The 14,522-nt window shown below is 40.4% G+C and overlaps 1 protein-coding gene across 1 annotated transcript; it reads right to left on the reverse strand.

Moving 5' to 3' along the window:
* Positions 1–1,092: 1,092 nt before the first annotated feature.
* LOC104332763 (cytochrome P450 2K1) lies at positions 1,093–13,753 on the reverse strand. The gene is made up of 10 exons (XM_009938200.2): positions 13,612–13,753; positions 13,315–13,521; positions 11,306–11,468; positions 10,028–10,177; positions 9,572–9,732; positions 7,725–7,898; positions 6,970–7,111; positions 6,084–6,268; positions 5,742–5,883; positions 1,093–3,975 (listed from the first exon to the last, which is right to left on the reverse strand). The coding sequence occupies exons 2-10, from the start codon at positions 13,498–13,500 to the stop codon at positions 3,788–3,790; spliced, it is 1,491 nt and encodes a 496-aa protein (XP_009936502.2). The 5' UTR covers positions 13,501–13,521; positions 13,612–13,753; the 3' UTR covers positions 1,093–3,787.
* Positions 13,754–14,522: the final 769 nt, after the last annotated feature.

Here is a 14,522-nt window from a genome sequence, read left to right on the forward strand (position 1 = left end):
AAATTCTTATGGAAGTGGATTTTTCTTCTCCATCTACTCCTAGAAGTACTGCTAGCTAATGGAAAAGAATGAGGAGCCATGATGTGAAGAGGTGCCATGTGAAGAGAAGATAACTTTTCATTTGTGAAAGAAAAAGTAACATGCTGAGGTCTACAGACTCAGTACCAGAGCAGGCTGTGGCCACAGTCTAGGCATTTTGATGTTCTTGCAACTGATTCTTACAGCGACATGGGTGATCTGGTGCGTCTCCATAACCCCTTCTGTTCTGGTCATTCTTTGAGTATCAATCCCAAAATGATATGAATGCTTCATAACTGGGTTGATCCCTTTTAATCACCAAAAACCATTTTGACAGAAATCAGAAATGATATGGTGATGTGACAAAAGGGCATCTACAGTAAAGAGCATGAACTATGTAGTGTTTGAAGTTTTCCTCCCATTGCACTTTCAGGTGGAGTTCAGTTTAATACATGTCATTCTGTACCAGGGCTGAAGTTTAGATAGAGAGCACCAACACAAATGCTCATTGAATGCATGGTGGCGCAGTAGGAAGAACAATAAGGTTTACAGTAGCAATATGTAGGAGGCCTCCTTGCTATCTGTGATGAGCAGGTTTCCAATGATGTGTAAAGACTTTGATTTGAGGGAAATTCTCTGCAATATATATTCAAGAAACTTTCCGTATTTCATAGCCTATAGAAGAGTCAGGACAAGCAATCAGCACATAGAAAAGAGGTGAGCATCATCATTTGTTTTGAGCGAAGGGTCCCCTATGCACCCTGTAGTGATCGCTCAGTAAGTAGATGTTCTTTGCACCAGCACTTGGCTGATGAGCCCTGATCTGTCCGGGTGGCACCCTGAGGATCCTGGGCCTGAACTAGGAGTACCACTCGGCTCCCACGCTGCCTGCAGAGAGAGAGCAGACGTGGAGACTTGAAGCAGTATCAGCCTAGGGCTATTTTGGCTTTCAGTCAGTTTTAACTTCCTTTTACTGTTAACAGGAGGTGGGAGCCCTCTGCCAGCTGGAATTTGCAGATAGTGTTTATGCAGTGTTTAGTAGGAAGTCAGAAGGTTCATTAGAAAAGCATCAGCTATTTGCCATGTGTGCATACTTTATTTACTGAGGTTATCCAGTTACAGAATATTCAGGAAAGTTATTAATGAACCTGTGGACTCAGGTCAAGTTGGCTTAAGGTTTTTGCTGAGAAGGGACGTGCTGTAACAAGTACACAAGTGTTATTTCTTTGCATATGGTAGGCTGTGGCAGATACATCTATATTTGTGATATAAATTTTCAGGGCTGTTTGGCTTAGTTGTAGCATTCCATCACTGGAAGAAGGTCAACAGAAAATAGCAGGGAAATGAGAGAGAAATAACAGTTAAAGAAGAAATTGCTGTTTTACAGGTGCAAGTGGCATATGGTGGAGGATTTCTGTTTCTTCTCAGGGTGAGAAGCAGTCAGGCAGCAGGTGCGTCTGCCAGTAAGCGTGCCCGAACTGACCAAGGCAATTGGGCAGACCAACAGACTAAGTTCTCTTGTGATTAGAAGTGGGGGCCTTTTTGGTGAACTTTAGATGTGAATGAATGTCCTGTTTCTAGAACAAATGGGTTTTGCCTTCTTCTGCAGTGTGTGGGGCTCCCCTGGAGGAGTTACAGCCTCCATGATGGTGTTCATCCTTGTGATCTTGCAAACATCAAGCAACTGTCTCGTAACTCATGAACAATCAGACATTGCCATCTTTCAGATGAAGTCCATCTTCTTCTGAATGAGTAAAGACCTAGAAACAGAGGTTTAGCCTCTCCAGGGCTGATGGCAATTCCTGGCAAAGAGTAGTGGAAGGAATAGCAGTCTGTTTTGCTTACAAAAAAATCTCTTTTTTTTCATCGTTTTTATCTCCAAGGCCCCAAGTGAAAAAACAGTTTTTAAACTGAGTGGGGTTTTTCTGAAATGCTAGAGCTGGAAAAAGGCAAAAAAGTCCATTCTGATCTAGTTCTAGCTTTGATGATAAATATGTGGAAAAGCCTCAGATAGTAGGTTAATTGAGGGCATTTGAATCAATATGTACAACGATGTTTAGAGAAGATTATCTGCTTTGTACATACAGAAACACTCTCTCAGGAAAGCACAGTGCAATTGTCTCACCTCCCACCTTTTCATGCACTCTGACCATGCTTTCAGTTATCACATTCTTTCTATGGTTTCAGAATCTTCATTTGTAAGACAAATGTAAGGCTCCTTGTTACATTGGATTTCTTATATTACTGAGACAAATATGTTTTGTTTAAAGGTTAAAAGCAGCAAGAAACACAAACATCTGATTTGTTTTGAGTACTTTGATGATACGAGAAAGAACAGCTTCAGAAAACGAATTGTGATCACCAACTTCTAACACCTTTTCTACAGTGAGTCCCATTTTCAAACCTTCAGTGGAACCTCCCCCTATATTTTCAGAAGTGTTTTTAACATTTAAAATTCAAGGGCAGAGAATTTTTTTTTTTCTGGTAAAGCTAATTAAATTGTAATTTTCACAGATAACAGCTAACTGATGAAAAACATCACCTTCTCCAAGTGCAGACGTAACTCAGAAGACAGACACACACAAGATTGCCGTGGGAATGTCCTGCAAGTTACATTAGTTTTTCTCACCGGAGCCCTGGACTAATTAGAAACAGAGACTGTGAGGATCTGGTGTATTACAACTTCCAGTGCAGCAGCTCTGATTTTTAAAGTTTGTTCCTTCTGAGACACAAAATGCTACCCAGTCATGAGGATGTATGGCTAGCTCTGTTGGTGCTTCAGAGGGGATAGCAACATGAGGACATATAGCTCAATGAGCACCATGAAGTTACACAGGGGTGTTCTCTTATTGTATCTAGTAAGACTTACCATTCTTCTGCATTGCTTTTCTGGTCTGTCCTCTACTGAAAGTGGAGACAACTGTGTCTTATTATAATGGCGAGGCTGAAGGATGGATTTGGAAACCTCTGTAAATGTTCACAAAAAGTGAAAAAAATAGACTCCTGCCACCATTACACCTGCACAACCCTCTGTGATCACAGGAGTGTGTGGATTTCTGTATTGGCAAGAAAGGTCATAAAATCATAGGCCACATCCTAAAACATCTGCTGAAAGGCCAGTGCACCTAACTGTGTTCAGACCTGAAATGGATAGTCCAGGGGTGGGAAAACACATGAACTTTTTCAGGAGTCTTGTAAGGAACAGGAAGAGCTCCATGTTGGCAAGGTTTTCACCTGCACCTGCTCTGCAAACTGGATTGGAGAGTAGGAGAGACACGAGTTTTAATAGTATTTGCCTCCTGAAATCTGGAAACAAATAAAAACCTCAGGCTAAATTTCCTTACAACCTACAACCTCTGTGAATCCAAAAACTAAAATAATCAAATCTAGATGAGAAGTTTGCTACTCCTTTGTAACAATTTTCCCTAAAATTACAGGGAAATTATTACACTAGAAGAATGCAAGAGGAGGGAAAATTCACTCCTGAAAATAAAAATAATGCATCCATTCATGTAATTTTTGGATTCTAATATTATTTTCCCTTTTGAGTCTTTAGTCATTCGTCCTATCTAACAGTCTGCTTTTCAACACTCATAGACATTTGATCTACATTGTCTGAAGCATGCACACAGGGCTTATATGGCACAGGACCCATCTGGCAGCTGGAGGCCAAGCAAAAGATCTGAGGGTATCTAAATGTTGCTGGAGCCTTGGTGTCAAAGCAACTGAATTTTCTCCATATATCAACTTTAAAGTGCTGATTAGAGCTCTAGGAACGTATTACAGCACACATGTTGTAGGGTTTTGGGACGACGTTAAAGGAAATAGCAGGGCTGAGGTCCAGGTCAGAGACAGAAACTCCAGGTGGAGGGTGGAAGGTGAACCTCTGCAGGAGACTGGTGAAGAAGAGGAAGAGCTCCATTTTGGCAAGAGTCTCACCAGCGCAGATCCTCCGCCCTGGAATTAAATACAGAATAGACAGTAAGAAACTCAGTGAGAGTTGCTTCTTCAGTAGCTGGAAGAAGTAAAAACTGCTGAGCAGCTCTTATTCTGAATAAGATCTGTGGGAATCCAGAACAACTGATATGTCATATCCTAGCTATGAATAAAGAGCACAATAGCTCCTAAAAATCTATTGAGTACAAGAATCATCTGAGAAAAAGGATACTTGGTCTTCAGAGGTATAATAACAAAGCCACCTGGTGAATTTTTTTAATTTCCTTTGTCTAAATGTGTGCATTTGAGGAGAAATGTGTGGAAAAGCAATCTGAATTCCTTAACTCCAGTTTTCAAGAAAATTTATATTTTTCTCCTTTTTCAGATTTTTCCTCCACTTGGTTAAATTTTTGGATCCCAGACCAACTTTGGCACGTTTAGTCTAGACTTTGAGTCTATTAGTGATAGGCTATTTTTTCTATTAAATTTTGTCAGAGAAGTCCTTGGAGACTCACAAATGCTGTCTAGAGTGAGACTGAAGAGGAAGGTGGTGGATATATTCTATGGAGCCTCTAATATAAGCCTTTCTTCAGAAGTGCCATGAATATAAATATTTCTCAATCCTCATCAAATTCAACAGCTTGTAAACTGCCCGAGTCAGAGCATGGTGATTCAAGGCCAGAACTAACAAGGCCTGCACTAAGATTTGATTTTAAGTCCCTTGTATGACGGAAAGACAAGGGAAGAGCTGTTGCGTGGCTGCACTATGAAATAAGCCCTCCAGGGCTCCCTGGGTGTGCTTTCAGCTAGGACATCTAGACTCAAATCTGAAAAAGAAGGCATGTAAATTGGAAGTATTACAAGCCCTTTTATGACAAAGATTATTTAATATATGTGGGATGGTGAGTAGGACAAGAAAAAAACCTTATTCAAATATCATACAGAATTAAAAATACATAAAGAGAGTCTCTAAAAAACACGGTGTTGTACATGTGGTAGACAAGGTAGCCAGAGACTGACATACAGGGACTTAGTTGAGCAATGACAGAGCTTGCAAAGCAGGAGAATTTCCAGAGAAGGAAAATGCCAGAGAAGGAGTAGTCCTTGGGTTCAGAGTCTCCCATGCTTTGGCAAATGATGCAGATGTGTAAACTTAGGTGAACATCACGCTCTGTGGAAGCCTCAGAAGGCAACCCCTTTCTGTCTGTTCATTGTACACGGAGTTTGGGTTTTTATATAAGGCAACTCCTCTTTGTTGGCACAGTATATGAAAACTTGATCCCAGGCGACAATATTCATGGATTTTAAAAAGGGAAGTGTAAAAATGAAACATGGCTCCCCAGGAAAGACATAGAAGCCACCTTTTCTGTGTGCTTTGTGTGTGGTCATAGACAATGCAGCTCGGCGTGGTAAGAGTTGGAGACAGAGAAGCCCAGGCCGCAGAGCAGTTGTGGGCAACAAATTATACTGAAAATTTGTTATCTAAACCATCATGGAATTTGCTGAAAATTTCCTTCATATTTAAGAAGGCACTACAAATTCTCATTTATAATCATTTAATACTAAATGAGAAACCAAGAGCATCCAGAGGCTGGAGGAATTAGCAGACATTTGTGAGTAGTCTATCAGAGATGTGTCCTGAAAAATCTGTGAAATACAGGTTGTGAAATGGTCCCATGAACAAGACAGTGTGGAGGCCAGGCTTCAGTAATGAAAAAACACTGGTACAAGTAGCTCTTGTCTAAGATCTGTACTTGCAACAGCAGTAAATGGAAAGGAGAAGGCACCTGCTGAAAAAGGCATGAAAGCATCTTTCTTCACAAATTTTCCGTTGGCGTCAAGAAAGTGCTCAGGATAGAATGCGTCTGGTTTCTCCCACTGCGATTTGTCTTGCAGGACAGAGGTCAGTAAGGGGATGATGTAAGTTCCCTGCAAAATAACAATGGAATTAATCCGTGGACAAATATTGTGGTGACAGTAATGGCAATAAAACTTTGAGATTGTCAGCCTGGAGAAAGAGATTGTTCTCACTGCTGTTATGTGACTTCCTTAGAGAGTTCATTTTTATCACATTAAACAGATTTGAAAATGAATAAATGCTAAAAGAAACAATCCTGTAGGCATCTCACCTTGGGAATGAAATAGCCTTTGAGGGTGACATCTGCAGCAGTCTCATGAGGCAAATCCAATGGCAGGATATTAGCGAACCTCTGGATTTCGTGGATGACAGCATCCGTATATGGCATTTGAGTTCGATGCTCAATCCGTGGGGGGTTTGACCCTATCACTTGCTGTATCTCTTTTTGGACCTTTTCTGAGGAAAGAATCAGCTATAGTAAAGAGGCAAGGACTCATTCATCCCTGACAAGAACTGTGCTTTACTGACGTAAAGTATAAAAGACCTTGAGTGAAAATTCTCCTAAAATCTTTTTATTCCTTTCAGAAATACACGGAGGCGGACAGAACTACAGTGTTTGATTATTATTTTACCAGGAAGACCTAAAGACTTGTATTTTTCTGCCCTCTCTTCTGCCTAAAGTTTCTTGTTCTGATGAAGAGGTGTCTTAAAAACTCCACTTGACTCCTAACAACCCTGTACTATAAGGTGAAATGAAGATGTCAGACAAGGGGCAGTTCCCTGAATCTTCTCAGGTATTCAAAGCATTGGTGCAGTCCATTTAACATCTGCACAGGCCTTCGGTTTATCAACAGCCTGTTTCTGAAGGAAACCTGGAACAATTTCATTGGCCAACACAGGACAGCTGTATTCTTTTTAATTAGTGAGATTTTACTCGGAAAAGGAACTAGCCTATGAACTCTGCTTAAAATCTGCTTGTAGGCTGACTAGTGTGTCCCTCACTGGGTCTGAACCACAGTGCACGGTGATGCCTGATGATAAATAGCTAGAAATATTGGCTTTTTGTAACAGCATATTAACAGATATGTTGGCCCTCAAGGTTCCCGTTCGTTTCCTGGGGCACAGAGTGTAACAGCATCTGTCATAAGACCACTTACTCTGAATTTCTGGGTACTTCATCATCAGCAGAAAGCTCCAGTTTAGTGTGGTGGAAATTGTCTCAACACCAGCAGTAAACAAATTGCTCACCAAACTTAGCAAGTTGCCATTATGGAAAAACCTACTGGTAGAGGATTTCTCCTGCAAGAAGTGGTTGAGATAAAAGGATGAAAACTTTAAGCTTTCCATGTGAAAATGCAATTTGCAAAGCTAAATATTAGCTAAGAAATAAATCTTTTATCTTAAAAACTGTGAAAGACAAAGACGAGCTTTGGGCTTGTACCTGGAGAAGAGTGTTGGCATGGGTTTTATGTTTTGCATGATCCCTGCGTTTACTGGGGCCAGCTGCAGAGAGCTGGTTTCTCTATGAAGAAGGTAACCCAGATATATGAAAGACCACAAATAAGGTTCCCAGTGAAGGCCAGGTAGCGTTTTGGTTCTGTAATGCGTTATGTTTTTGAAGGAGCCAGAAGGGCTAGGACAACAGCAAGAGCAGACAAAAAGATGCAGGCTCTGTAAATATATTGCTATAGACAAGAGAAAAGCATAAATAAGGATAAATGTTTGCAGATCACAAGGGTCAGGAACTGCAATAGAGTGAAAACATCTGTTCAACTCTACTGGTTGTTAAAATTATTTTGTCAAAGGTAGATTCCCTAAAGACATATAGCAATAATTTTAGGAACGGAAAAGAAATAGTAAATGCCTTCATATAACCATAAAAGTTGCAATGAATGAAAAAAGATTCAGTTACCTCCTGCTGTTTAACAAGGAAAGCATCAATAAAACTTCTTTGATCATTTTTGTCCAGAGTTTTGAGATGTTCTACAAAAGTAACTTGTACATAAGCATGAAATTCATCTCTGTTTTGGAGAAGATTCTTGTTAGCCCTTAGGAGGAATCCAAGGTGTGGGAAGATGTTGTACATCTACAAGAGGGAAAGGTGTTAGAATTTACTGGCCAGAGGTCTGAAAACACTACAGAAACAAATTAATAACATTGTGCCCATTTTGCAGTTAAAAAGACGAAGATTTAATGTGAATATTTTGCTCTTTAGAACACAAATAAGTAACTGGACGAATTCATGGTAGAAAATCCATCCTGGACTGCTGAATACAAGGCAACATCTCAGCCCCAAATCTCTGGAAACAGAGACGATTTTGCAGGAGTAGTGTATATGTCAGACTCAAACAGCTGCAACTTGCCTCCAGGGACACGGAAATGTTGTCTAGCAACTGTTTTTTTGGCCAGATCTTCTGCTAATTTTTCTTGCTGTTTCAAAGCCTAAAGGGGCAGAAGTGAGTCTGGGTTGCAGCAGCATTCCATGAGAGTATTTATTACTCATTGAAAGTATTTATTACTCATTGAAAGTATTTATTTGTCGTTGAAACCTTTCAGTGTACTAGAATCACAGGAAAATGCGTTTTGTATCAGGGCTCCTCATACAGGTAGACCACATACTCTATAGCTTCTCCCTGCCCTATGTTCTGAGAGAGTGTACTGTATTGCCTGGACACTTTGTACACGTGAACCATATTTTTGGGGAATGCTGTACTTGCTGTTCATGCACTGCACAGGGTGGGTATGTGTGTGCCCAGATAAATCTCTGCTTTCTCAGAAAAAAGTGTCTGGCAAAAGGCTGGATCCCCAGAATTAATTCATGTGGCATGGTCCTGACTGTCCTTTTCCCTCACAGTCCTTGGGACTGGGCCGAGGGAGGAGTAATAGCTCTCGCAACATCAACCCTCATCCCACTATCATCTCTAAGGAGCTTCACACCTGTTTCCTGATGCATAATTAGTTTTGATCTTTTTTGTGCTCTGGGAAAGGAGTTGCTCCTGCCTTCACAGTATTTCTTGGAGTCTACTTCTCTGGAAAAATTGTCCTGGCAGTCATTTCACAGTCTGTAAGCTGGAAGTTTGGACCCACCTCATGTTGTGCCATGAGTGTAAGTGGAGTAAGAATAGAAAAGGGACCACTCAGTGCTCTTTCTTCCCTGAGAGGCACCAGCTTACAAGGCAACATTGCTTTTCTCCAAGACCAATTCAGTGGGCGTCTCAGCCAGCATTGCTGCCAGAAAAAAAAAGCCTTGTTGTCCTCTCTTCTCAGCTGCTCCTTTCCTCATACCAGACTCTACAGTGCCAGCAAAAGCATCTTTGTGTTTGAACAAGATATTTGACTGGGAAAGTAATCTCACAGAAAATTAAACTTTCTAAAATCTCTTAGCCTTTTTTTTTTCCTTGTAAATTGTATTATTTTTGCATCCAGTTCATGTCAGAACTCTGCAAACGCTTCAGTCCCAACAACGGAGAAAATAGCTTACAGCAAGGTAGAGGGGAAATAGAGTTTGATTTTTTTCAGTCCAGATTTGTCACTCTTCAAGCTATAGCTTAAGAATTTTTTGAGAAATTGGGGGTTTGATTGTTGGCTTCAAGATTCCCAGAAGACCTTCCAAGCTTTGTTTTGCCCCAGGAAGTTCTTGTAAACCTGTTATCTGTCAGAGTCTCAGATTTTTCTGTTTAATAGAAAAAAATGACTACCAGTATTACCAAATTCCTATGGCATCCAGTTGAACAGCAGCATAAAAATATTTATCATTACCGAAACCAAAGGTTTCCCAGCAAGCCTCATGTTTTCATTGGTCAAATGTAGAAGTCTCCCAAATCTGGAGTCTTTGTAGTCAAATCGTTGTCCGAGTAATATTGACACAATGATGTTAGCAACTGCTGCATTCATTATTTTACTTATATCAAAGGGCTTTCCTACATGATGGACAAAAGAATACATTACATTGTGGCAAGAGACTATGTAAATGTGATAGTAATTATAGCTATTTCTTTATTTTGTTGTTATTGATTGGTGTTATTGGTTATTATTCAATGTTAGAATACCATGCCAAGACATAAAGAAAACATGCCAGAGGAGCCAAATTCACCCACTTGATTCAGCCTAAAGTACGACATATCTTAAAAATGCCTGAACTGGAGAAGGTTACTGGCAAGCCTCTGGGAAATTCAACAAAACCGTAGAGGTCTGAAGAGTGAATTGCCTACCCACCTTCTTGTGATGCAATAGTGTCTGCCAGATACCCGTACTCCTCCACAATGCGGTCCTCAATGGCCCTTTTTCCCATTCCAAAGTCTCGTAGGGTTGTGAGAGTAAATCTTCGCATGACTTTCCAGTTTTCACCATGAGCAAAAACTATCCCTGATACAGAGAGATTATTTCAAGGTGGCAGAAGATTTTAAATAACTGACTTGTAGACAAATAACAGAAGCATTTGTTAGCAGTCACTTTTAAAATAAGCTAAATTACATCAGGATGGGGAAAAAAACATCTTTCTCTTAAGTATTTTCAGGCCTCAACAGCAGGTTTATTGCACAAGAAAAAGGAGGCTAAACTATTAAAGAGGTATTTAAGCAAAGCTTAAGAAGAATATGCATCTTTGAGAGACACTTGTCACTGAAACAAGGAGGGCATTGGAAGTTCAAGTTCAGACCACTGACCATCATACTTTGGAAGTGGAACTGAACTGAGCTCTCCTGTCTCTGACAATTGCAGGAGAAAACTGACTAAGCACAAATGTCTTTAGAATACAGGAAGGGTCTTAAAGCCTTCTCAGTCAGTTTTTCACTGGAATTGTTACCCCATGTAACTACCTACATTAGTTATATTTTTTCCAAAGAAATAATAAGATGTAAAGAAAGCTTACGTTCAATAATGTGATCAAAAGATGCAACTGTTAAAATGTTTGCAGAATTATTCCTGAATTTGTCCAAGTGTCTTTGGGGGTGGAAATAAAAATCTCTCATACAAAATTAGAATTTAGTTTGGATGTGAAATACTATTTTGCAACCCAGCTCAGTATACAGTAACTCCCTTATTAGAATAAATCCCTGATTCTATGTGTGTTCCATTCTATTGTCACATTCAGATTTTAGAAGCAGTATTCTCCCCTTGAAATGAGAAGCAGTGGTATAATACTCATTTCAGGAAAAGGAGATTCTATGATAAGGTCAAAACAATGGAAGTCCAGAACCATACCACAAGAGCTAGAAATGCCTTCCCTGGCATGTACGCCCCTGTTCTAGATCCTGAAAGCATGACACTGTCCATTATCTGTTGCTGTTGCTATTGTTGGAGTTATGGTTGTTTTATTGTCACTGTCAGTACTTTCAAATTTGAATAAATGCACTGAAGTTAATGAAATTGCTCCCTGTTTCCACTGCCTTACATGGTCTCTGATCCAGAGTGACCTGCCAGCCTCTGCTTTGTCTGTAGGAAAAAACTTTTTTAAATAAGTCAAGGTGTTAAGGAAAAATAAAACCAACTTACCATTTCCTCTGGTCAAATCTTCAAAGACTGGGATTTTAGGTCTCTCTGCAAATGCATCTGCCTGGTTTACGAGAGCTTCCTTCACTGTCTCGTACCCAGAAATCACTACTATTTTCCTTAACCCCATCTGAACACTGAAGACTGGACCATATACTTTCGACAGCTGTCAGAAGAAGATAACAGTGATTTATAGCTTTTGCAGCTTCCAAAGAAGTTCACCAGCTTTTCAGTGCTGCTTATTTTCCTGTCCTGCCTCCACATTACTAAAATGTTTTAAGTTTTCCTAAGTACAGCAAAAGAGAATTGATTTAAATAGTGTAAATGTGCCAGACATGATGATGGCTAATGACTAAATGGCACAGTCAGGACTGGAGTCCCATTTTGCTAAACCAGGCAGAACAGTTTACAGCTGAAACCCCGAGTCAGTCAAGGATTGTGCTGACAACTCTCTTCCCTCAGGAACCCCTATAAATTCAGGTTTTTTACTTGTCTTCTCACATTGATCTCTATCTTACTGTGTTTCTTTTGTTTATAGACTAAACCAGTTCAAACTTTTGCTACCACTATTCTCTAATAAGCCCAGTGTGTTTCTGGGTCAAGATTTAGCATTAGGTAAATGCTCACTTTTTATATATGACCACATCCACCATGAATCTGTCTCATAGACAATGTTTGGCCTAAGCTGGTATCTTTTTGGCTTGTACAGGTAGTTTTGTTTTCAGAGAACTCAAGGTTTCTTAGTCTCTGGACAATAGGGGGAGTTTTTCATCACCGTGCTTATTTTCTAGTGTGTTTGCACAGAGAAACTGTAGGCAACTATTTAGCATAAATATGCAAAATGTTCAGGAACTGGTGAACAAGTCCAGCCAACTTTTTCATATAGTTATATGAAAAAACATAGCAGCAGTGACACATGTCTGAGCAGCTTCTATGAGCAGCTCAAAGAGCAGCTTTTTTGATGGTGATACTGTTATCCCAGTCTGCTGTAGCTGTGGCAGAATATGGTCTTTTCCAAGGGTGTTCTCCAGTAACGACTTTCCAGTGCTTGCAGTGTTGATTGCATGTGGTCTCCAGTCACATTTGCACATTAAGTATGTGTGACTTTTAAACCTTGACCTAGGCTCAAGTCAGAGAACCAACCTTCTCCATTAGAATGGATTCACTGGAATTACAGCAGAGACATGTTTTTTACTGTTGGCCTGAAAAGAGTTGGAGCTTGCTTTTGCCAACCCAGTTAGGCTGCATTGGATAGCTATAGATGATTTTCCAGACACTGCATCTGAGTAGTCTTTTGATTTGTGGATGTAACATACACACAGATATGTGGGAGTAAATATCCCTTTAAAAATAGTCAGCAAGGAGGACCTATGTCATTTCAATGTCTAAACAGATAAACCTCTATGAAGGGACCAGGTTCACAGTCTTCTGATGCAAGATCAGGGAAGTCCTACAATAAACTAGGTAAAGAGAGCACTAGGTAAAAACCAAAATATTTATTACTTTGATTTGCTTGGAACTTTTCTGTATATTCTGGCAACTGTTCGCCCTGAATATTAAGAGTATATAATTATCTTCAGCTTTTTAGGAGAAAGGAGGAAAAGGCAGTGAGAAGGACTGCTACGTCAGTGAAGGCAGGAGGCTGCAGTCACTACCCCACACATGTCAGTCAGTGGAAGGTGAAGGGAGTTGTACCACATATCAAAATCACTTCTTATTCAGTTACCATTTTCACAAAATTACCACAAAAATAAGGCGAACACTTGGGATTAATTTGAGATCTGTTTCAAGCTGAAACCTAGGTACATGAAGTTGCAGTGAATGGAGAAAGTATTACAGTAAAGAACAAATCTCACTGCATTCAAAGGTTTCTACTCAAATAACAGTCTCCTGTCACTTGCTAAGGGTCATCTGTGGGTGCTGGGTGCAATAGGATAAACCCTCTGACATCTTGGACTATGGGGCTTGCTGATATGTGCAATTATGGGACGAACAGAAATGATAATGACTACCTGTAGATAAGTCCTGTAGGGTCTCTTCAAATCAAACAAATGCAGATTTCCAATGATAGGTAATGCTCTTGGTCCTGGGGGATAATTCTTTCTCTGGTGGTTATTCCAGAAATCTCCCATTTTCAAAACGAATAGAAAAGTCAGGACTAACAGTAAACCAACAGAAGTGCAACTGCTCCAGTCCATCTCTACTCAGCCAAGTATTAGCTACAGAAGAGAAAAGAGAAAATGAGAACTCTGGATGTCTGTCCTCCGCCAAAAATTTCCCGTGAAAGACACTTGTACTAGTCCATAAACCTTCTTCCCAGTGAAAGGTGTTTTTCTTGCAATTGTTGACTGATTTTGTTCTCTCCCCCTGTGCTTGCTAGTGAATCCTCAGTATGGTACAGAGGGAGGTCGATGTTTACCAGCCAAGCGTGTTTGACTTGGTGTGGTGTAGCTCACTGTCCAAACATGAAAGTCCAAGAACACGGACAACCACAGGTCATCAACCTGTAATTTGGTATAAAAGTCATAAATTCTTTCCAAGTTACTGATTAGTTATATTTTTGTCATTAGTACAGGCACAGCCTTGAGACCCTGAAGACGGAAATCAGAATGCCAGTGCCAAAGTGATCAGTGCACAGAGATTGATCTTTTTAAAGCACTTAGGAATTGGTATAACTGCTTCCATTGAATTCATTGGGAATTTCAAATTAGAGAATGGTTGAGGTTGGAAAGCACCTCTGGAAGTCATCCTGTCCAACCCCGCTACACAAGCAGGGCCACCAGTTGCCCTAGACTGTGTCCAGACAGCTTTTGAATATCTCCAAGGAGGGAAATTCTACAGCATCCCTGGGCAACCTGTGCCAATGCTTGGGCACTCTCACGGTAAGAAAGTATTTCCTGATGTTCAGAGGGAACGTCCTGTGTTTCAGTTGCTGCCCATTGCCTCTTGTCTTGTCACTGGGCACCACTGAAAAGAGACTGGCTCTGTCTTCTTTGTACTCTTCCTTGAGGTGTTTATACATACTGATAAGATCCTCCTGAGCCTTCGCTCCTCTAGGGTAAACAGTCCCAGATCTTTCAGTGTTTCCTCATAGAAGAGATGCTCCAGTCCCTTCAGCATCTTTCTGGCCCTTTGCTGAACTCTCTCACAGAATCACAGAATTGTAGGGGTTGAAAGGGACCTCTGGGGTTCATCTAGTCCAGCCCCCCTGCTGAAGCAG

Source organism: Opisthocomus hoazin, chromosome 2 (genome assembly GCF_030867145.1).
Source record: "Opisthocomus hoazin isolate bOpiHoa1 chromosome 2, bOpiHoa1.hap1, whole genome shotgun sequence".
Taxonomy (NCBI): Eukaryota; Metazoa; Chordata; class Aves; order Opisthocomiformes; family Opisthocomidae; genus Opisthocomus; species Opisthocomus hoazin.

Excerpts from the sequence above, each read along its gene's own strand:
- LOC104332763 (XM_009938200.2), bottom strand. The coding sequence starts at position 13,500 with ATGGACTGGAGCAGTTGCACTTCTGTTGGTTTACTGTTAGTCCTGACT. Across the intron at positions 7,899-9,571 it reads CTGGGAAACCTTTGGTTTCG|ATGTACAACATCTTCCCACA; the intron begins GTAATGATAAAT and ends TCCCTCTTGTAG. Across the intron at positions 5,884-6,083 it reads AAGGCTATTTCATTCCCAAG|GGAACTTACATCATCCCCTT; the intron begins GTGAGATGCCTA and ends GTTATTTTGCAG.